The sequence below is a fragment of the Necator americanus genome, chromosome V, assembly GCF_031761385.1.
Source record: "Necator americanus strain Aroian chromosome V, whole genome shotgun sequence".
NCBI classification, from domain to species: Eukaryota; Metazoa; Nematoda; class Chromadorea; order Rhabditida; family Ancylostomatidae; genus Necator; species Necator americanus.
In genome coordinates, this window is record NC_087375.1 from 6,390,775 (window position 1) to 6,412,661 (window position 21,887).

Genomic DNA, 21,887 nt, shown 5'->3' on the forward strand with positions numbered 1-21,887 from the left:
GAACAAAAACAAAAAAAGCCCAAATCGTTGTGCCCACCTCAGTAGCCGCGTTGCCGTGATGTTAGCGGATATCCGCGTGGTGCAATCGCTCCGCTGATACGACGATACTATAGGATACGACGACCCGCATATGACCCCGTAGATCAAACCCGCAAAGGTCCGTATACAGAGCCATCTCGTTGGTCACGGCTAAGCACTCTTCCTTTCTATTTATTTTTGGACCTTTTGTATTTATCCAAAACGCTTCTGAAGTTCTGCGAGCTATAATTTCGGGTTCGTACGATAGAATTGTGACAGCTATGCAGAAAGGAACGTTTTCATGACATTGTCTGCGGTGAACTCCGAGGGGAGTTGCTGCATTCGATTGTTTCATCCCCCTTAGATGTTCTTTAATGCGAACACAAAGGGGTCGCCCTGTCTAGTCAATGTATTGGTCCCCAGATAATTTGCACGAAATTAGATAGACTACACCAGAGACCATGCAGTCCCCTTCCTTCTCAAATGAGCATATTACACAGTCTGGAGTGAGACAGAATCGATCGTACTTTCTATTTCGAACTAGTTGCTTTTTGAGGTTTGTTGGAGGTATTTCCACAATTCTCACCTGGTCCTCGAGACCGCATTTCACCAGACTAGCCCGTATAGCTTTACTCAAGTCGTGGGTTATGAAGGGCAGGCAGAAATTGAACTTATTCGACTCAACCAATGTGGCATATTCTCGCTGCGCACCAAAATCTGGCCAACGTGCTACATTACCAGTGTAACCGTTAGAATTCGCGATGCGTTTCGCTAGGTTGATCGCAGCAACCCGCCAAAACCCATCACCCATAACTGCTACTCGCCTACATCAGCGCTGATGAATCCGATGAATTTCATATGGAGCTGAAAGACGTGATCCGCAACGAGAAGTCCTTCTACAGATTCGTTATTTGGGATCCCAACGCAAAACCAGGAAAGGAAACAGAAGAGAAACAGAGGATCGAATGAATTAGACGAGGGGACAATCGTCTCACCGGGCTGTTGTCCGCTGATCGCCTCTTTCAGGGAGTTTTTTTTTTCGTGAAGAAAGGTTATTGTCGGTGGACATTGGAATCGCTCAATGGCGCGTTGCGGAGATCGACCACTCACCAACCGGAGGGATGGTGTCTACTTGACGTCTCCGTAGTGCCGTCCTTTTATAGTAGTCTGCTCACCGTCTCCTTCGTGCAAAAACACGACCTTGTCACACGATGGGAAAAAAAATCTGCTCTATTGGCAAAAAACGAGAAAAGAAGTATACAACGATTGCATACTTGACCTCTTTTCATCGTTAGATGGAAATCATCACGGAGAGGTTCTAATCGAACCTTTTCCGTTCGTCAACTCCTGCGTTAAACCTCGATCATAGCCACTGGTGAAGTTCCTCCTCGAATGCTCGCCTCGCAAGTACGAATCGGCATCAAGAACATGAAAGCTGGAACAGCCTGCAAACCTGATTTTATATCAGCAGACGTTCTTCGTGCTAGTGGCCATTCGCTTTATGTTATTCTAGCAGATGAGACCACATGACATGCTATCTTCAGAAAAAAAGGATCTCAGGCCAGTGGAAAACTTCTCAAACCGTTCTTATGTCAATGTCGGTCATGACAACAACATAGCACTTTTTGATAAAACCATGTATGAGGTAAATAAGATTATTTACTTAATTACTTTAATTAATTACTTTTTCTCCTTTTTTTTGTTGCTAAAGACAGCGTATCATGAAATTTTCGAGGTTTGGATCTCTCGTGGAACTGCAGAGTTCCAGATGTTTATTATAATGTGAATGTGGCCCCTCTCGATTTCCCATAGTCTTCTTGAAAATCGGCGTGGGTAACACTTTTAGTTCCTATGAGATACGTCGGAAAAAAATCACACTTATACAGGTACCATGCCCCCGAGCGAGATCAGCAGCCTATTCAGCTAAAACCAGTGGATAGGCCAGTGAGAGAACCTGAACAAAGGTGGTGTGTTCTAATGTACCTCGTGAGAACTAGTGCGTTTCTCACGTCGGTTCTTAGGGTGGTGAGAAAGAATTGTGGGTGATACTCGAAGCCTACACCCCTAACATTACCTTTCTGAGGAGAGATCCCTACATGGTTGTATACTTTAAAGGCAAACATCTGGGAGACTATCAATAAATATTGTCTCGTTTCTTTTTGATGTTAGTAATATAGGTTTATACTCAAATGTCCTATACTACTGGAACAATCTCATCCTAGTGAATAAGCAAGTAAAACTCATCGGTTAATAACACTTGTTCCAGGGCGATTTCCAGAAATATTGCGTCCATTCCACTACATTCATTTGACGGAGATTGAAATGAATGGAGGATATGCTGCCTACTATTGTTTGTCGAAAGTGAATGAACTACGACTACGAAAAGTGCTTGGTGATGTTTCTTAAAATTAGATTTACAGTTAAATTACAAAAAAAGAAACATTAAGTAATCGAGTTCATGAAGAGGTAGTAGAAGAGCTGACAATTATTATAGTTTGCTAAGGCAAGCATCAGTTATCAACGTTCTACTCTTTAGAATTTCTATTTTGGATTAATCGCCAAGGTTCTGATTCATAATAAACCTCAAACGTTGTATTCGACATTTTCTCCGTCTTCAGGATATTTTGTTATGGCAGACGACACTACTTTCAACTTTTGGAATGCTATAAATACACAACTAGTTATGCATCCTCACGGTGATTTTAATCGCGACAAGGCAGGGTGGTGGGATAAGCCAGAAGGTACGGGAAGCGCTGTATTTGTAGAATTTAAAACATTGACTCTCAGGCGTTTTTTCACATATCCGCTGCATGGACCACGCACTTTTTTGTCCGACAGCATCGTCGGACAGTGCTTCAAAGAATCAGTTGCAAGACAAATGAAATATTTGATTGAAACATTTTAACTCCTCGTAAAGTATTTTCTATGATATCGTCTCTCAATGTCATCGGAAGTTTCTCCACGCAACAAGGAAAAGTTCGACAACTTCGTCAAACATTGTCGTTGTCAAAATGTTGAAGGGTTAATAAGTAAGAAAATAATAAACAGATGTTAAATACAGTTTCTAGATAAGCAGATGAATTTTTTCCGAAGCAAGAGGAAAAAAAGTTATTTTTAAGGAAAAAAGTTCTCTTTAGGGAAAGAAGCAGCATTAGCAGCAGACAAATTGTTTCACGAAAAGTACAAGTCGAATCCCTCAGTGCAGGCCATATGGAAGCAGTTCGAAATGGGGGTGAGTATCAAGGTTATAGTACCTAGGAACTCTTTTCTTCGCTACTTCTAAGAAAAGCAAAAAAATAATTCCGAAAAAATGTCCAGTAAAAAACTCCTAGAAAGCCATCAATGTGTAAATTCTCTGAATATTTTGACCTATCTATTTTTGCTAACAAAACACATTATGAACAAGGTTTGATAAGCACTTCGGCGAAAAACCATAAGATCTGAGCTTCTGTATGTATCGTACAAATGAAGTAATGGGTAAGCAAATATCTACGATTGGAGCTGTAGACCTTAGAGAGAACAAATTCTAGGCTAAAAAGCTAATCAAGGCTTTACAGTAAAAATTTTTGGAACATGAGTGGAAAACCTGTGAATGTTAGAGGTAACTGTGAATTGCCACAAAAACACTTCCTTCATGCATATTTTGTTATTATAATTAATACTTCTGAACATACAGGGTACAGCAGAAATAACTCCCATATTTCAAAGATGTGTTGAAAAAAAAAAAAGAAAAATGGAATGAAAAGAGAACTCAGTCGCTCAAGGCTCTGGTCCAAAGGTTGTCGTTAAAGCGCATCACGTGTCCGGCCCACCTTATTTTACTTTCCTTGGCAGCGTCTCTAATCTTCAATCGTTGACGTAGGAGAGAACTTTGAATCTCGTCCCTCACTTGCGTGAAGCGGCACTCCTAGCATCACTTTCTCAATTGTGCGTTCAATGACGCTCCCCGCGTTTTATTCATGCTTGCGAAATGCCCAGGTTTCCGAAGCATTGGTCAAAGCAGGATGTACGGTATTGAAGAGGTAACCACGGTGTTCTTGATCTTCTTCACTACATCCTCGATGCTCTTATACGCTCCCCAAGCCGCTCGTCTCCTCCTGCCCAGCTCGGGGCCAGGTCATTCAACGTGATAAATCCCGACCTAAATAAATGTAGCTGGTGCATTCGGATATGTTCGTTCCGTTGAGCGTGAATGGGGCATCCGAGACCCATCCGTTACGCATGAACATCGTCTTTTGCAGATTCAGCTGAATACCTGTGCATCCACATTTGTTGAATTCGGTCAGCATTCGTTCCGCTTGACTGACACTAGGTGTTATCAGTACGATTTCATCAGCAAAGCGCAAATGGTGTAGCTGCTAACCATCAATTTTCACTCCCATGTCGTCCCATTCCAATGGCTGTGAATATTTTGGGTGAGATTGTATCACCCTGTCGGACCCCTCTCTTTACGTCCATGATCATATTCTTGTATAATAGAATGGAAAATTCCGACCGTGAAGTTGCTGTACAACTCTCGAAGTACCTTTATTTACTGAGTAGGGACGCCTTGGTTGTCCAAGGCTTCCATGACCGCTTCCGTCTCAACTGAGTCGAAGGCCTTCTTCAAGTCGATGAAGGAGAGACAGAGCGGCATCTTGTACTCTCACGATGCCTCGATGAGTTTCGAAACAGTGTGAATGTGGTCAATCGTGCTAAATCCTTTTCCAAACCTATGGCTGTCCGTCATCCAAAACTTCTTCAATCCTATTAAGGATCACTCTTGTAAATAGCTTGTAGAAGACCGACAGTAAGCATATTGGGCGATAGTTGCCGATGTCATGCGGATCTCCCTTTTTATACAACAACACGGTCTTGCTGGTCTTGCACTGTTTAGGAACCTTGCATACCGACAGGTAACGTGTAAAGAGTCTCGCCAGCGTGTTGATGAGTACTGGCGGAAGGTTCATCAGGTGTTCTGGTTTTATTGTCGGGACCGTGTGCCGTACGATTTCTTATCCACATGATAGCATGTCGTACATCGGATGGGAAAACCTCTGGAATGAAATGTCCATCTTCGTGATGGTGAGGAGGCAAGTGAACATGGTTGTCGAAGAGATCAGAGAGTAGGAGTCGTAGATGATTTTCTCCATTTCTCTACTCGATACAATGGTTGTTCCCTTCAGGTTCCGAAGAGCAGTCATGCTCGTCTTGCGATTGGCGAAGTCTCGGTGGGCATATCGGATGCTTTTCAACGCCTCTGCAGCTTCAGCCAGGACTTCTGCTTTTCTCTCTTTAAGGTCTTCCTTTATCGCCTCTGCAAACCTTGCGAGTCCGGACGTGAGTTCTTGATTCCCTCCGGCTTTGCTGCTCCACGCTGGCGCATCAGCTAAGGAGTTTCAAGAGACAGGCATCTCTTGGTGATTTTAAAACTCTAAGCCTTCGTTCTTCGTGGAGTCGCGAAGGTGTTCAACGATCCGGTCATATTCCTCGTCGATGTTGTCCATTGCGGAATCTTCCCAAAAGCCGGCTAGCGTAGCGAAGAGATCCCAGTTGATGGTAGTCCTGGGATTTCTCTCTCTGAACTTGGCGGCTTTCTCTGCTCTCCTTGTGAAGGAAAATTTTCCTCGGAGGAGGCGATGGTCCGATCCCGTGTAGAACTTTGGGAGAACAGCGACGTCCGTCAGGCAGAACCTTTTATTGATGATGATGTGGTCTAATTCATTACGGTACATTCTACCGGGTGACTCCCACGTCCAGCGTAGAGAGGAGGGGTTTAAGAATTGCGAGTTGCCATCTAGTCGTCATAATGAATTCGGAGGGCCTCTCTCCTGTTCATTCCATTGTAAGCCATGGGTCACGATATGAAGTTCCTCAAACGTTATTCTTTGGCCAACTTTGCCGTTGAAATCGCCAATTATGACCTTGTAGAAGGTATGATCTCTGTAAAACTTCTCCAGGTCTATATAGAAAGCTTCGACTTCTTCTTCCTCGTAGCTTGATGTTAGAGCATAAGCGGCGAAGATAGTCGAAACTAGGGTTGGACCACATCTTCTCATCCGCAGACGTCTGATTCGGGTCGTAAGTTGTTCGAAAGAGTCTATGTTCTTTGCCATACTCGTTTCATATACGCCGTTGAGAGGGTGACGTCGTCTCGTCTCGGTCAGTCCGATGACCTCGTACTTAATCTTCTTGGCTTGGATCATCAGATCTTCGATGGCCGCATCCAATGCAAGGGTACGTGCGTTATAAGTACAGATCATCATCCCCGTCTTTCCTGGCGCTACCTTACCCGGCTTTCCTTCGGAATCAGGAGACTCTTTTCTATTACTGTGACATGCGTAAAATGTTAAAACCCATGGGCAAGTTGCAAGCTTCTAGTCCCATGAGTTTTTGGGAGAACTTCCATTCTCCGGGAGTGGACATGTGAAGCTTATTTGTTGGAGGTGACTCCAAACCGCCTCCCTTGCACCTCCCTGTCACTTAATTGCAGGCATTTGGCCGGGCTGGCGTGCGGGATACAAGGATGTCATGAGTCAGACCTGCCTCAGTAGAAACAGGGACCCCATCCGCTGAATCCACCCCTGTTTCTGAGCAAGCACAAGGTCGCTTTTGGTACGCGATTAGCCCACTATCCGCCACACAACTCGGCATCGGATTGATGTACCGGTGGATGCCAGAAAGTGGCAAAATAAAATGGTACGGTTCCTACGCATCGCTGGTGGTGCAGTAGCACCGTGCAATAACTCATACCGAATTTGTCAAGAAATAAACGAGACGTTGTGAACCGTTTCACAGCGATCCTACTTATTGCCTTTCAGTTGCTCTATGTACACCATATCTATTCCTAGCATGTTCGCCTCATTGGGTTGGTAACATTCTCCTTTCAGAAATTGGAAAAACTCATGCGAACGGTTGCTCAAGAAGTTGCTAACAGTTTACGTGATCTGACGTATGACCTTACCCATGTCAGTACGATGATGAGGTTAAAGTCATTTCACGTCAACACATCGATCTGTGCTAATTGTTAAAGAAAAGAAGAAAAACTCATACTTCAAGTAATGTTCAGAAATTGCGGCAGAATCAAAGGCATACAGGTGTAAAACCAAGTTTGAACTCCCACCAAATTTAGTACTGACGCACTTAGAAAGAAAACTATGAAATCATCATTTCATTTAATAAAAACTCCTGAAGTTGGCTTAAACTTTTGAAAAAAGAACGAAGAAGGTGTCATCAAAAAAAAACTCAAATTTGATTTCACAGAAAACGCCACTACTTTTAATTTCTACTGGTCAGTGAAGGTGAGCGAGGTGAGCACCGCATGAAGTCTGATATCCGGCATTGCCCAGATGTTCAGACTGCTTAAGAAATGAGAAGAAACGTGTCACGAATTAAAAATGTGCAGTGGGTTCACGAAAACAAAAGATATTACTTTACTAATCCTTGTATTCAGTTAAAAGAGAAGAATCAAACAGAAGGAAATGCATCATGCATATTGACTACAGTTGATGGATGGAGTGTTAGCGACTTGTGAGTATTTTTTAGGTTACACCGCTTATATGACCAAACAAAGCAAGCAGCGTCGAAAAGCATCAGCTAATAGGTTCAACAGTAGAAAAAAATAATACCTTGAAAATTCATAGGAAAAGTTATCATTCAGGTATTATATACCATCGACAGGACTGAGTTATCATGCGGGTTTAATGGAAATTTTCTTCGAGGCAGGATTATTCCATGAAATTGCCATCGCAAAATACTTGCACTCAGTCCCGTATCTAAGGTGGGTGACACAAGGTTTACAAAATCGCAAAAGTTGGGGGAAAATGGCCAGTGTTGTACTCGGATGTAGAATTTAAAGCAGCAACTTTTATTGTACGCGGATTTTATTTAGTCCAGTTGTGTGCACGTATGTTCCTTTTGTATATTATCGACAATATCGTGGACCTACCACAAAAGCTTTGTAAACTAAGTGATCAACGAAATATAATTAATAACTGACCGTTTTTAGCCGAATAAAAATTAAGCAGAATTCTAATTTTTTAGAGCTACCTTTCAGAAGCACTGGGTTCCCACCTTTTGCTCGCAGAAATATAGTAGTTGGTTTTTATAATAACGCTATAAAATAACTATTCTAAATCACATGTAGGTCACGGAATTTCAGAGGAGCAGCTCCAGCAGCATTGGATTGGGGTTAGAAATTTGTATCAGCGGGATTATTGTGCAACAGAGCTGCGCAGTAATTCTAAACCGATATGTCGAAAAGTGAGTGAAACACTGTTAGCCGTTGCAACGGGCCCCACTGCGTCGAATTGGCGGGCCAAGACCGAAAGGCGACAGAATGTATTCAGACGGATTCCACAATGCCGGTTCGGTGCGGCGGCGCCAAAAAGCTCTGAAATTCCTGATGCGACCACGCCAGAAATTAGAATCGGCAACATTATTGTGCAGCAGAAGCGGAATAATTCAAAGCGGTGTTACTGTAATGTGAATGAGACACCCTAATGTACTCGTACTCGCATGTTGCTACTCTCACCGTGTTTGATATAACGTAGCACCCTTATCTTTATCAGTATAATGATGGCGTTCATGTCACTTCACATGTGCATTGTATGGGAAATTCTAAGCAGGAAGGCAAGAACGTCTAATACCCTGATTCATGTTTTCAAACTGCAGAGGCATAGAAGGATATGGATGTAAAATCAAGTTTGAATATATTTTAAATGTAGAATATTCGGACATTTATAGCGGAATGACTGCAAGGAAGTCATCCACCAATGCGCATAGTTCAAGAAAAGAGCAAAATAAACTTCGTTTGGAGAAAGCAATATTAATTCAGGGGCAGAAATTTAGCGGAAGCGCTCCTGTTTTAAACTTGTATTGATAAGTGAAGGCAAGTGAAGCGAACACTAAAGGTTTGAAGTTTAGAATTTATGTGTGACGATCAGATCACTGAGCAGGAGAAAATCATCTCAATCATCTGACACGTTCGCAACTAGCTTCGGGGAGACATCGCCTGTCACTCACGCGGTGTCATATCATGGACGAATTAGTACACATATAACCAAAATTTCGAGAATCTCATTCTGTTAGGGATTTTTAAGGAACCGGACCTACTTGAATCTGTTTTTCTGCCAAACTATCGCCTTTGTCTACTGACTGCAGTGATGAAGTAACCACTTATTCGAAAGTATTGGTTCTCGAATCTGTGCAGCAATCCAGGACAGCAACTTGCTACATAACCATAATTTTTAGATCTTCGCATTTTCAAACCACACCATAAAAAGTGGAAGTGCTGCCATGTTTTAGGCTGTTATCGCTTCTATAGCCCTGTTTCAACCACACGTTAGAATCATCCTGGCTCTTTTTTATTGATTTGCTTGAGCTGTGTCCAAGATTTGTATTGATACTTATTAACAGCTAACGTTTCGGCGTTTTCCATCCTGGCTTTCTCATCGTTCTCTATCTTTACTAAATACCTAATGGTTTTTCTTTAAAAATAAATAGCATCAACATCATTTCCCTTGCGAAATTTGCGACCTTAGTTGGCTCAACATTATATTGAACAGTCTTTCGGCCTTCTTTCACAAATTTCTCTTACCATAATGCCGAGTTAATGAGGGTGGAATAGCACACTGAACTCACACCTTGTCTGGTTCTTTTCTGTTTTTCTTTCTGCTTCTTTACTCTCTCCTTATGTGTTTTTTGTCCTTTTGGCGAGCCATTCAGCATAAAAAAATTAATAATTATGAACTGCAAGTAGCTGGTAAAATCCCTGTAATCCCTCAGTAATTTTCAGATTTGAAACAAGTCGCTACGATTACTTGTATGGCAAAGGTGGACGCAATGCATGGCACAAAAACTACAATGATAATCTCATCATGATGCATCCTATAAAGTTGAGCTTGTTACACAATTTCAAAGAACGCAAACTGTAAGTCTTTTGCACTTAAGAGAATAAAAGTAACTTAGTACGTTTTTTTAATCTTTTCTAGATTCTGTGATACGGTTGTAGCGGCATTTTTTCGGAATTTAATGGATATTTCGTATTTTGAAGCAAGAAGAGAAAATAGAATATAATAGCATGATGCAATTTCGAATGTGTACATAGCCGAATGACAACTTTCTACGTATAAATAAATAAATGGGCATAAGACATCTTATTTTATGTGTTTTTTTTTGTCATTGTTTCATCATTTTGTCATAAAGCATAAATCTTCCTGAGATCATCTTTTCATCTCCTTCATAGAAACATTTTTTCCCACTTCCCCAGTTTTTTTTTCCCTTTCAACCTTGCTCATTTCCCCGACTTTTCTTTTTGCTTCGAATACGCTTGTAGAAGCGCGAAAGTTCGACCTTCCTTGATTCTTGGCATAAAGATTGCAACTTGTCGATGGTCAAATGGACGCAAGTGCCAAGATTGTTAACAAATGTTATTACGACTAACCTTTCATTTCATTTTACAAATGATCTGACCTTCCAAGCTCTGACGAAGGCGATGACGCCGGGACCTTAGCTGCACGCAGAGTTCAGAGCCCCCTGGCGTTCGGTTTGGCGGCTCTGCGGTTTTGGTGGTTATTACTATTCACAACAGTGCGCTCAATAACCACCAAAACCGCAGAGCTGCCAAACCGTGCGCCCGTGCGACTCTGAACTCTGCGAGCAGCCTGGGCCGTAACAAAGTTTGTTAACAATCTTGGTTCTTGCTTCAATTTGACAATCGATAAAATATACTCGTAGAATCAATCTCTAAAAGCTTATGTAGGTCTACATGGTGTATCAAAAGCTAGTGAACTCATGCATTTTATTTATATTCCATATATTTATATATTTCCGAACACGAGCATCTTTAATCTCGAACATTTAAACGACATTCAAATGAATGCTCAGAAAGTTCGCCTATTCGCATTGTCGGATAGCTGAAAATTCCGTCATTCGGATATTCGAGACCGAGCAGTATCTGTTTTTCATAGCCTGTACCCAATATATTTGTCCTCGGGAGGATAAATATGATGAGAACAAAACCAACAGCGACTTTTTTTCCCAATAGTGGTGTCCACTTTTATCTGTTCAATTTATTGACGCAAACTGGGCGTATGTAAAAAGGTTCTCATCAGATTTTCGAGCTTCCTTCGATCTTGCCTCGGCAAAGCAATTACCGATGGAACGTATCCTGTGGAGATTCCCAGCCTTTGCTGCATAAATAGCTGACTCTGTCTACCTGCTGCTGATTGTACGCCGTATTACCGGCTTGCGTATAATTCACGAACTACTAAGCTGAGTTGAAAATCAGACACACCCACTAGGATTTTCAGATGAGAAGCTTCAAGAGAAATTGTATTGTGATGTAGAATGATCTTAAATTTTCAACCGTGATACATGAGGGAACGATGCATCCAATAGCTTGAAATCACGCATACTAAAAGTTTCGATGGATACAGAACAACCCAGCCTTCAGAAATAAAGGGGTTGAGGATTATCGATATCCACTAGGTTCAAAGCTTTTTGCCCCTAATTTTTTTAAATTTAATTTCTAATTTTAATTAATTGTTCCCATGTGAAATTTTCGAAAAATCCTGGTAGTTGCAAAACAGGGAAGGAATAGGAACGGAAGAAAATAATAAAAAGCTGGTAGTATGGATAGTAAATAAGTGCTTAAGAGGACTTTGTGTATCTTCCACCCCACAAGAGAAATAGAAACCGAAATCATTCGATAAGATTTCTGTAGTACCCGAAAATAACATCTACACGAAATTCGCTCCTCTCTCTTAGTACCATCACACAAAATACCATGTCTTATTGAGTACGTTGTTTTTTCATTCGGCAGCTCCCACCAATATTCGTTTCATATATCCCTGCAACTGTGTGGTTCTCTGCATCTCAAGAATCAGAAGAGGATTAAGAAGTCTCAAGAATCAGAATCAGAAAAGCATGCAAGACGTTTTTCTGTGTCCCCCGTGAACGACTGAAGAGCGACTGGGTCGATTCATGTTGGAGTCTCCTCGGACATATCAACTGAACACATAGTGTCTCGGAGGCATTCGGTGAGAATACGATGAGTGTCTCTTTACCGTATCCAGCGCAATCTGCTACAGCACTTAGCTGCAGACCCCAGCCGTTTGTAGCAGTAACATTTCCAGTTCTAAGACGAGTGGAAACATATTTACGCCAAGCGATGTGATGGTCCGCTGACGAATATTTATCGAATTTAGCAATGTTTCCAACCAAGGCACATTTTCCCGCTAGAGCACATCTATCCAACTGGAAAAATCATATTGGACACGGATTTAGGACTTCGAACCTGTCTTAGACTACGAACACATCCGAATATTCAAGTCCACCATTCGAAATTTGAGTGCTCGAATCAATCCGTCGAGTTCCCTCATAAAACACTACTGATTCGATGCATAATAAGGAAACAAATATGTATGTATGTGAAGTCCTTCAAATCAATTAGAAGCCAAACATAAGTTGTTTTTTCAGTGATTATGGTGAGAAAAAAAAAACCAATCTTCAATAGAAAACTTATAACAATACATTCAAGGATTCACAACGCAAAAGCAAATACAGACATGAGAACCCGTAGAATGACTAGGAGACGATCAACGCTTAGCACCAGGTAGCTCTTATTCCTAAGACATTTCTAAAACAGGCATAACACTTTAAAAAAAAAAAAAGCTCACTAATTTTTGTTTAATACAATATCAAGCATCAAATTATTTGACAAAGACATTTTTACAAGCATAAATTTCGAGCAATAATCATGATTAGCGGTGAAACGAATGTACGTCTGATCACAAATAAACAGCAGAATTCCTCCTAAAGAAATTGCGAATATCCGCCCGGATAACTGGATTACAACCGAAGTAGATCAGAATGCGTATTGCCGACGTAAACATGTAAACGAACGACACAGCATCCGAAAAAAATGTATGAAAAGTTGAAGAGAGCAATGGGTCGTGAGGATCTCGTAAGAGCGGATGATCCGATCTTAAGTATGTACATAAAGCTAATAAAATCATTTGAAGATTTTCCCCAGTGATTCTTCATGCTATGAGAAGTAAGCTGTGTAACTACAGGTCTTTTGCAGCAAAATTCAATTTTTCCTAATTTTTATCCCCAAAAATTTCCAGAAATTCAATTTCACAATTCTTCTTTAAATTTGAAAATCGTGAAATTCCGATGTTCGTCATTTAATTATTAATGTTCGTCACTTAATTATTAAGGAATAACAGCTCAAAAGAGAAGTCAAATATTCCAAACAAATGATTGAAAAAGGTGAAAATTTAGAAATAAGGCAAAATACTGCATGTTTTGAAGAGGTGCGCTTAGAATTTTTGTTCGAACGAAAAGTTTATTGACATTTTGAGGTGTAGAAAATTATTCCTGTGAAAAAAATTAAAAAAATTGGTGCACAGAGACAAATTTAAGTATTTGATCATAGTTATAGTTATGCTATAGTTTGAGTATGCATTTTAAAATTCGAAAGAGCATAACTCGTAAGAAAATGAGGTCAAATCTTTAGAAACCAATACTATTAAATGCTTTTCCGGAAATTTTCGCAGCGGTAACTACTCTGTCGTCCTTGAAATTGGTTTTTTTGAACCACCCATTTGTGGACAAGTTCTCGCACCAAAAAATAGTACTAACCTCTCCATCACTGTCAATATGAGATGAAGAGTGTTTGAAATCAAATAACTGGCAACGATAGCGACCATGGTCATGATGGCGCTTCGCACCGACGCTGATACGCTTTTCACCGGTCGAATCGACCGTGATATCACTGTAAATGAGCATTTTCACGATAATGACACGAACAAGTACTTCAAGCAGTAATCTAATCTCAGCTACATCGCAATTCTTTTTAACTATAAACCTTCATTATTACCACAATTTAACGAGTCCACTTGAAGTTGACTTGGACTGCAAAGACTTTCCTTCTTCTGTGTTGTATTGGTGATCTTTCGAATAATTATCTAAAATGTTAAAATTCAAAAGATCTCTGGCTTGGGATGTACACAATTCTTTGAGTTCATTTCAGGGTTTCGGCTTTGGGCGGAGTCGTTTACCTCTACGATTATACAATCCGTAGAAAATTCATGAAACGTCCTAGGACGAAACAGAAAAATTTCACGCTGTTAATAATTAAGCTTCACATCTAATTTACTACTCTACTAACTGCTAGAGTAGTCAAGTATTTTATGGTAGTAGTGCTATAGGATTGACATAAGTCATTAGAACATTAATTGTAGGCCATCTTATTTATTTAATCCAATTTTTGTAAAGCGCTGCTTAAAAAATTGGATTAATAAGATGGCCTACAATTTTTAAGCGGATAAATCTACAGTTTTATTTTCAAAAGACTAATGTCAAAAGAAAAATTAGAATCGCTCTTGTTGATTGTTTGAAATGGTCTCTCGTTAACCGTTTGAAGTGTGGAGCTATAATTCGGGTAAAAAAAAATATTCATTCCCCTGTGTTCGGCGATACGCTCAATGTTCATTACAAGATCTAAAAGTAAGAATAAGTCGACCTAAGTTCCGCCCATAGCTTAAAAAAATTTGAATGAACTTTGTGTATACACGACGAACAACGAATATTAATCAGAACACATACGATGTTCAGAGCGAAGAGTATGACGAACGGTACCAATGTTTGCGTGATCGTCATCAGATGAAAATCAAAGAAATAATAGATTTTAGAATGATGTGTCCACTCTCTGAAAATGTTGACAAGTCAGATCTAAACAAATTTATCCGAATTATCCGATAAATTTAATTCTAGAATTTTTCTCATATTAGCATGAAAATATAAAGATATGGAAAATATTTCGTCTTCTCTAGTTATCTAGCTTCTCTAGTTTGTCTTGTCCTCCCACGTCCGGGGATTTTTACATTTGTATGTGGTGATGCTTATTTTGCAGCACTCAATGAATGCTTTTGAATATTCGAACAATCACGTTTTGAGGATACTTGACCGAATAAGTGATGCTCGACTCGCAGGATTCAAGTGTATACAAGGTTTAATATTGATATAATGCAACCTTAAGGAACTCAACTGCAAATTCAATCGAATGAGTGGATTTTCTCGAATATTCTACATATATTTCGAATGCTCAAATGGGTGAGGAATTTCAAACATTCATTCAAATTGTAATACTCGACTTTAAGCATATAGAAGAAAGTAACTGTTGCGTATCTTCGATTTGCAGCGCGGCCAACGGAGATTAACATAAGTACCGATGCTAAAGCAGTTGCAACATAATCACTCTCTGTAACGATATCATATCGTTCACGATCCATGATTTATTGATTTATTTGATGAATATGTTATAAGCAACAGAGTATTTAAGAGCATGCTAAGAAAAAATTAAAGACTGGTCAGAAACTGCTACAAGCCCAAGCCCTTCTATATTAGTGATTTAAATCTTTGATGTGTGAGTCTTGACCTCTTTAACAAGGATAAATATCTCAATATAAATCTGCATCTGAAGTATAAACGCAATCAAGTAAAAGTAAATAATATGTAAAAAGATAAACTAATATTATAACAATGTTCTTCAGCACTGAAGAGCTTGCTCTTGATTTTTTTGAAAGAAACTTTCCACGTTGCATATCATTTAGCCGTAAATATCAATGGAAAAATCTCTACCTCGGTTGTGTAGTCATAGTACGAAAGAAGTCCTCACAATGCGGATATACGGCCACCTCCATCGCAAAAGCGGTAGGAAGGCGTAGTGCAACGCAAACAAGAAGTGATACGATAGCAGTGAAATATCGTCCAGACGTTGAATACATTATCAACAGAAAGCGACTACGTCTGAAGTATAAACGAAGTAACGGGGAAACACGTGAAATATATGTGGCGAGAAGAATATGTCGTTATTTTCATAAATTAATTCCGTAGTAAGACTAGGTAAGCGTTTCTACACAGCCCAATTACTACCGATTTCCACAACCTTTTCCTGAGCAATATATTTGTGGAATTGCACATTTATTTGTCAACATTAGCAGTTGAAAGTGGCGATCACACTACTTAACGACCATTTTTTCCCAGAAGCGTCAACGTCATTAACGTCAACGCAAGCATATAGATACCCTGCTTCTGACATCAAAACCATTTATATATATATATATAATCCAAAGTTAAAAATCTTAACTGAAGAGAGTATAAACAGCGCTTCTGCTGAACTTACGTACTAAAAGAAACCGATTTAGGTATTTCTCAACGTTAGAACAAAATAATGCCTTCAGATCCTAGAATATCAATATTCACTAGTTTTTTTGTTTGGCTTAACATTTCCTTCTCCGTTTTATGGTCGAGAAAAAACGGAGCAAACAAATTCCAATTCATTTCGCTCCTTAATATCCTAATACATAATAATAATTATAATTATAATTTAACACCTTCAATTGTGCACTGTTAACCACAGGAGAAAAAAAAAACTTCCCAGCTTCAATGCCCCAGATTTCCGCATCAGATTCTGAAACAGAAAAGGCTCTTAGAAATCAGAATTTCCTAAAGTGAAAAGCAGCAAAAATTTGGAGCGACCAGAAAAACACCATTTTCAGTACATAGTCCTAAGCAAAAAATGATCCCAGGTTGTCCTAATGAAGGACGGTGAGCGGAATCAGAATTCCATTTTATACGTTCAGGCCTTCAAAGATTCAAGAGCCTAAGTGAATTATTTTTCAGGTGATTTTAAACTCAAATATTATTTTTAGGCCCAGTGGACTTATCGACAGCTTTTTTTTAAATCAAAATTTGACCGTATAATATTCTTCAGTCACTGTAAGTCACAGCTTCTACAGAAAAAATCAATTAATCATCTTTGTTGGACTTTGCGATCTTTCTCCACTGCCTCTTGGGACCTTTTCTCAATACGTAGGCTATTTTTGGACTAGAACAGATAGACAGATTTTATACAGAGAACTTATCCTAAGGATTCAAAACGCATTAAGAGATGGATTCTTCTTCGCTTATAAAAAGCTGAAATATCCCAAAATATACCGCGATGATTAGAGACCAAACGAATTTCGTGGGAACATAAACACCCTCTTGTCATTTTATTTACAGAGAGCATATTTACGCCTGAAATAATCCATTTTTTTAAGAATTAGTTCTAGATCTCACATATTTTCCGATATCCACACAAGTCTCTCCAGAGTAGCGAATATCAGCATATACGGTATAGCGAGTTGAGTAATTCGACTGGCCACATATGCTGGTATAATGTAGGTGTAGTACAACAAGAATAAACTCTGCAAAATCAGCCAGTTACGGGGTTACGGTAGGTGTGTTGGGGCCATTTCCAGGTCCAGTACTTCACTCTTTCCATACTTTGAAACGACGCTAACGATGTCGAGTTCACAAAATCAAAGAAAATGCGATAAAAAGGAGCACTAACGAGGTAAGGTGCGCTCGCCTGGGAGGAGTCGCTCATCTAGTGAATCAACGAGATGAGTTCATTTCCCGGAGAGAATTGTCGCTATTAAGCAACAAATTTTTTTCTTTTGATTGTTGATCGCAAGATAATTGCGTTAAAAAGCGAAAGAATAAGACAAGTACACAAAATTGAGTAGATAGTGGAATCTACTCAGTTTTGTGTACTTGTCTATTCTTAGTCTTAGTTTCGTGTACTTTCTACCATCCTATTATATGTAGATATCACAAATTGCCTTTTTTTCCGTAAAAACAGACCTTACACAGACTAACGAACAGAATACACAATTCTTTTCTTTTTTTTTCGGGGGGTGGGGGAGAATTTTGAAAACATAGCTACTTTTTGGTCTTTTTTCCGGAAAACTCAACTTTTTCCGCACGAACACCACTAAATTATTAGCACTCACCTCAACTTTTACAAAACTCACAACAGCATCCACACCAAATAATAGTAAATATTCTAGACATATGGCGAAATCAAGAAAAGCTAATATTGTTGGATAAAGTGTAGCTGGTGTAGTTGCGGACTGAAACTATCCGATGAAGTTACAGCTGATGTAATACCTTCTTGATATGCAAATTTCACACGACATTTCAGAGTGTAATAGGGATTTTCTGAATCATTCTCGATTTCAAACTTTTCCTAGCGGTATAAAAACAAAGTGATATTTTTTATTTTGCTTATAATTACTGCATAATGTATGGGTAGTCTACATGAAGTGTGACGGGCTATGGAAAATCCAGAGATGTGGAGAATCATTGACATAAAGCAAGCGATATGGACACGGATTGGACCTCCCAGCGAAATTGGGCGCAGATCCACGGTGCAAAAAAAAAAACACTGCAGTGGTGTGAGACTAATTTTCCGGAGATCTGCACGAACGTGGTTGGCCGCCAAACTCACCCGATCTCAATCTTTTGGATTTTTTCTGTCTGGTCGATTCCAGAGCAAAAAGTCTGCTCTTTTAGGCTTAAGTCACTGGATTCGCTGGAAGGAGCCCTGGATGAAGCATGGGGCATGGGAACTGATGGCGCGCATCCTCAAAAAATTTCCGGAAGAGATTGGACGCTTGTGTAGAAGCTAAAGGCGGTCATTCTGTATGTGATGTGTGAAAACTTAAGTGGAATTTTCGGTTGAATTAGAAAGAAATCTGTCTTATTTGGATTAATTGGTGCAAAATTGTGGGTAGTTTCTTGCGTCAAAATTCATGCGGACCACCCTGTAGATGGCTCAATTTTTATACACCTTGGGAGCACGATTGGTAAACAAATGAATGCTCTGAAAAGCTGCGCCAAACTTTGGTGGGCGGAATTAGAGCAGTATCTGCGGCATGGTAATGTAGTCATTGTACGAGAGAGTGGAAAAGCTATATCCAATGAAAAAAAAAGCGGCGATGAAAGTTTCAGCGTTAATACAGACTATATCCCTTCGAATAGAAGATCGCTACGGTGGTAAGTGGAGCAGACGCCATACGTGAGGCATTGTTATCCTGTTTCAAGCACAGCAAACCAACATCTTACCTTCTTTAACGCAAACACATGGATAAGGATTAGATTCGCTCCTGTTCCCAAACAAGCAATAACAGTGGCTAATGTGATGAATATGAAACGTACAGTTGTGTAGGTTTCATACTAAAAAAAATCTCTTTTTTTTTTGCTAGGATAGAAAATTTATGAGAAAATTTATCTTTATTGCAGAAAATAGAAATAACTTTGTCTATCTCTTCGTTCTTATATCTTCGTATATCTCATTGTCCTTAAAGATAATAAAAACGAATGCGAAGAAGGTTTGAAGGAACGTTGATTAGTTATAAAAGATAGTACTATAGTAGAGTATATGTAAATATAGACTATACTAACAAACTCTTGAGGATTCATTTTCAGGCGAAGCAGAGATTTATTATAAGTTTATTAGCGTAGAAGAGCTTACCAATGCACATAGCGGATCATCTCCATCAAGGATCGTGTCATTTTTGATCATTTCCTAGAAAAACAAATAAAAAATAATCTTTTTAGTCTTTTATAATCTTTAGGACAACAGCGATTTAATCGAATGTTATATAAGTAAGAGGACAAAGTAGGTGTATTGCCATCATAGCCCTTAATAAGGGGTTTTATGAAAAAATACAGAAGATAAATAGCTAGAGAAGAGCCAGATTAAGATATTAAGATAAGACGTTAAAATAGAGGATAGATTATGGAGGAACATATTTACATATAACGAATCAGGAATCAACAAATCACCAAAAATATAGGGAAAGCAAGGTTGTAGCAAAGAGTAACTGCCCGAAGAATATATTTACTTCCTTTCAAAGTTTCACCTAAACCTCGTTGGCATAACAGGAAAACTTAAATTCCCTTCCTTATTTCAGTGCGGTATAAAAGTATGGTAGCTTAAAAGAGAGGTAACACAGAGAAGAGAATCGATTTTTAATTAGGACGTTAGGATAGGATATTTAGACATAGAAAACAGAATGAAATAGAAATATTGCTGTGTTTGTGGTAAAAAAAAGTCGGACCTGACAAGAATCAAGGGAAATTAACGGCAAATAATGAGCTCAATTATCTATGGTACGTTACTCGGATGTACCTAGTTTTCTGAGCCCATTGTTAGGCCTTTTTTTTATTCCTTTGAAAACAATAAGATTTCCATGACTACCGTTTTATTTATGAGTGGGATAAGTAAATAGTTGAATGATTTATTCTCACTAGGTTGAAGTCATTTCCAACGTCAAAGAACGGTCATGAAGTCGACCAGAAGGGGCGGAGTTCGAGAGGAATACTTCTCGGATGCAAACAACATTAGTATGTAACTTAAAGCAAGATCAACGAGCTTAAAATCAGCTCAAAGGAAAAAATATTGGATACAAAATAGTGCAATCAGTTTTTTTATATTTTGGAAAAAGCTACGAATTACAAAGGTAGAAAGTTTTGTGAGATTTTTCTAGAATAAGGTTTTCCAAAATCCGAATTGCTTTCCTATAAGTTTTTATTGGGTTTTCCAGAGTACAATTCCATGTTAAGAAACAGTCGATAGGAAATAAATAATATAAAGGATAAAATAAATAATAAATAGGTAGAGGAAACAAATAAGAAGTCGTTTACTAGCACGGGCAGGTACCGAAATCGGTAACCTCATAAAAAATGGACGAAACGAAGGTAAAAACCTTCAATAGGATAAATCTTTGATTCTGAAAGAATGCTATTTTGCCGTCCCCGTGTTCTTATTTTCAGGATTCAAAAGGATTCAAAAGTGAAGCAACCATGACTTGGATTTGGATTTTTTCGCCTTATTATTGATGGCTCGAGGGATTTACATTTCATTGTCGCTTTGCGCTCACATCTCTACTTATTTCTTTATTTATGAGAAAAAAACTGCAACGCTTCAGCGATGACTTTGGAAATTTTGCATTCAAGAACAAGCGTGCAAAGCATTTTTCATCATTTAGTAAATTCACTAGGATAGGCCTCGATTCGCTGCATTTGCGGTTAAATTCAGTTTCTCCAATTTTACAATAGCTTTATTTTTTTTTTTATTTACAATAGCTTCGGAACAAGTGGATATTTAGTAATAGCTTTCACGAAATTACCTTACTCCTAGTAAAAAAAAAAACCAACAAATTCTATAAATGCTTCTAAGCTAGATTAGAGACGTTGTCATGGATTATCTTAATAATAGCATCATTTAAAATGTTAACTTTATGAGAGGGTAATCCAAATTACATGCGAAAAAAAAACCGCTTTTAACGCGAATCACAGATTTTTTATTCTAGTTTTTTTTAAGTTTTAGACGGATGATGGACGTCAAACGAATTTAATTCCTGATTAAAGACTATGACACCGCTGAAAACCGGTTCAGCAGGAATTAAGCCGTGGCTGAACAATGTTCACCAGGAATATTACTATGGTTTGCTCCGGAAGCATCTTTTTAGTTACCAACATCAATATTTTGGAAATTTCTCCATATCCATGGTTACTACTAGTAGTTTAGGCTACTAACTTTAGCCGCAATATACACGTGGATATAGAATGCATGGTAGATAATTTACATAGGGAGGATATCGATGAAAATATAAGTATTATTTATTTTATACGGATTTGGAGTAACAGTTCAGCGTTCAGAGTAATATTCCTCGGAAGACGGCGACAAAGACAAAGAAACGTCAGGCAAATAAAGGGTCCCTCTAAAAACCTCGCAGGCCTACTATTAGAAAACATTTCGAAAAGTTTTAAAAATTATCACGCAGTTCGTAACGAGTCCGGAGAAAAGTTGCGAGAGAAGAAGCAACTCTTGCAAACCACTCAGACTTTTAAATAGGCGGTTGATCCCGACACGCTAATAAAAGAACCATTCAAAAAAAAAGACTAATGCGCTCAAATCAAACTACAGTCAGGAGCTTTTTCTGGTGATTTTGGTCAGAAATAACATCGAAATGTATTAATGAATTCCC

General features: G+C 39.0%; 6 protein-coding genes across 8 annotated transcripts; 1 reads left to right on the forward strand and 5 right to left on the reverse strand.

Moving 5' to 3' along the window:
* Positions 1-418: 418 nt before the first annotated feature.
* RB195_013086 (uncharacterized protein) lies at positions 419-829 on the reverse strand (the record flags this gene model as incomplete). Its single annotated transcript, XM_064202751.1, has 1 exon — positions 419-829. The coding sequence occupies one exon, from the start codon at positions 827-829 to the stop codon at positions 419-421; it is 411 nt and encodes a 136-aa protein (XP_064058632.1).
* A 1,818-nt stretch (positions 830-2,647) lies between these two features.
* On the forward strand, positions 2,648-10,074 carry RB195_013087 (uncharacterized protein; the record flags this gene model as incomplete). 3 transcript variants are annotated; one of them, XM_064202752.1, is made up of 6 exons in its annotated part: positions 2,648-2,759; positions 3,156-3,250; positions 7,451-7,527; positions 7,658-7,777; positions 9,794-9,928; positions 9,990-10,074. In XM_064202752.1, 6 exons carry the CDS (start codon positions 2,648-2,650, stop codon positions 10,072-10,074), a joined length of 624 nt encoding a protein of 207 aa, XP_064058633.1. The 3 variants fall into 3 exon arrangements, with proteins under 3 accessions (XP_064058633.1, XP_064058636.1, XP_013293308.2); XM_064202753.1 differs by lacking the exons at positions 2,648-2,759; positions 3,156-3,250 and adding an exon at positions 6,903-6,965; XM_013437854.2 differs by lacking the exons at positions 2,648-2,759; positions 3,156-3,250 and having other exon boundaries at positions 7,506-7,600.
* Positions 4,891-5,383, reverse strand: RB195_013088 (uncharacterized protein; the record flags this gene model as incomplete). Its single annotated transcript, XM_064202754.1, has 2 exons — positions 4,891-5,054; positions 5,323-5,383. The coding sequence occupies 2 exons, from the start codon at positions 5,381-5,383 to the stop codon at positions 4,891-4,893; spliced, it is 225 nt and encodes a 74-aa protein (XP_064058634.1).
* Positions 5,424-5,732, reverse strand: RB195_013089 (uncharacterized protein; the record flags this gene model as incomplete). Its single annotated transcript, XM_013437855.1, has 1 exon — positions 5,424-5,732. The coding sequence occupies one exon, from the start codon at positions 5,730-5,732 to the stop codon at positions 5,424-5,426; it is 309 nt and encodes a 102-aa protein (XP_013293309.1).
* Positions 5,802-6,263, reverse strand: RB195_013090 (uncharacterized protein; the record flags this gene model as incomplete). Its single annotated transcript, XM_064202755.1, has 1 exon — positions 5,802-6,263. One exon carries the CDS (start codon positions 6,261-6,263, stop codon positions 5,802-5,804), a length of 462 nt encoding a protein of 153 aa, XP_064058635.1.
* A 2,714-nt stretch (positions 10,075-12,788) lies between the features above and the next one.
* RB195_013091 (uncharacterized protein) lies at positions 12,789-19,417 on the reverse strand (the record flags this gene model as incomplete). The annotated part of the gene is made up of 9 exons (XM_064202756.1): positions 12,789-12,984; positions 13,645-13,777; positions 13,883-13,970; positions 14,611-14,713; positions 15,646-15,813; positions 17,128-17,255; positions 17,844-17,963; positions 18,958-19,068; positions 19,367-19,417. The coding sequence occupies 9 exons, from the start codon at positions 19,415-19,417 to the stop codon at positions 12,789-12,791; spliced, it is 1,098 nt and encodes a 365-aa protein (XP_064058637.1).
* Positions 19,418-21,887: the final 2,470 nt, after the last annotated feature.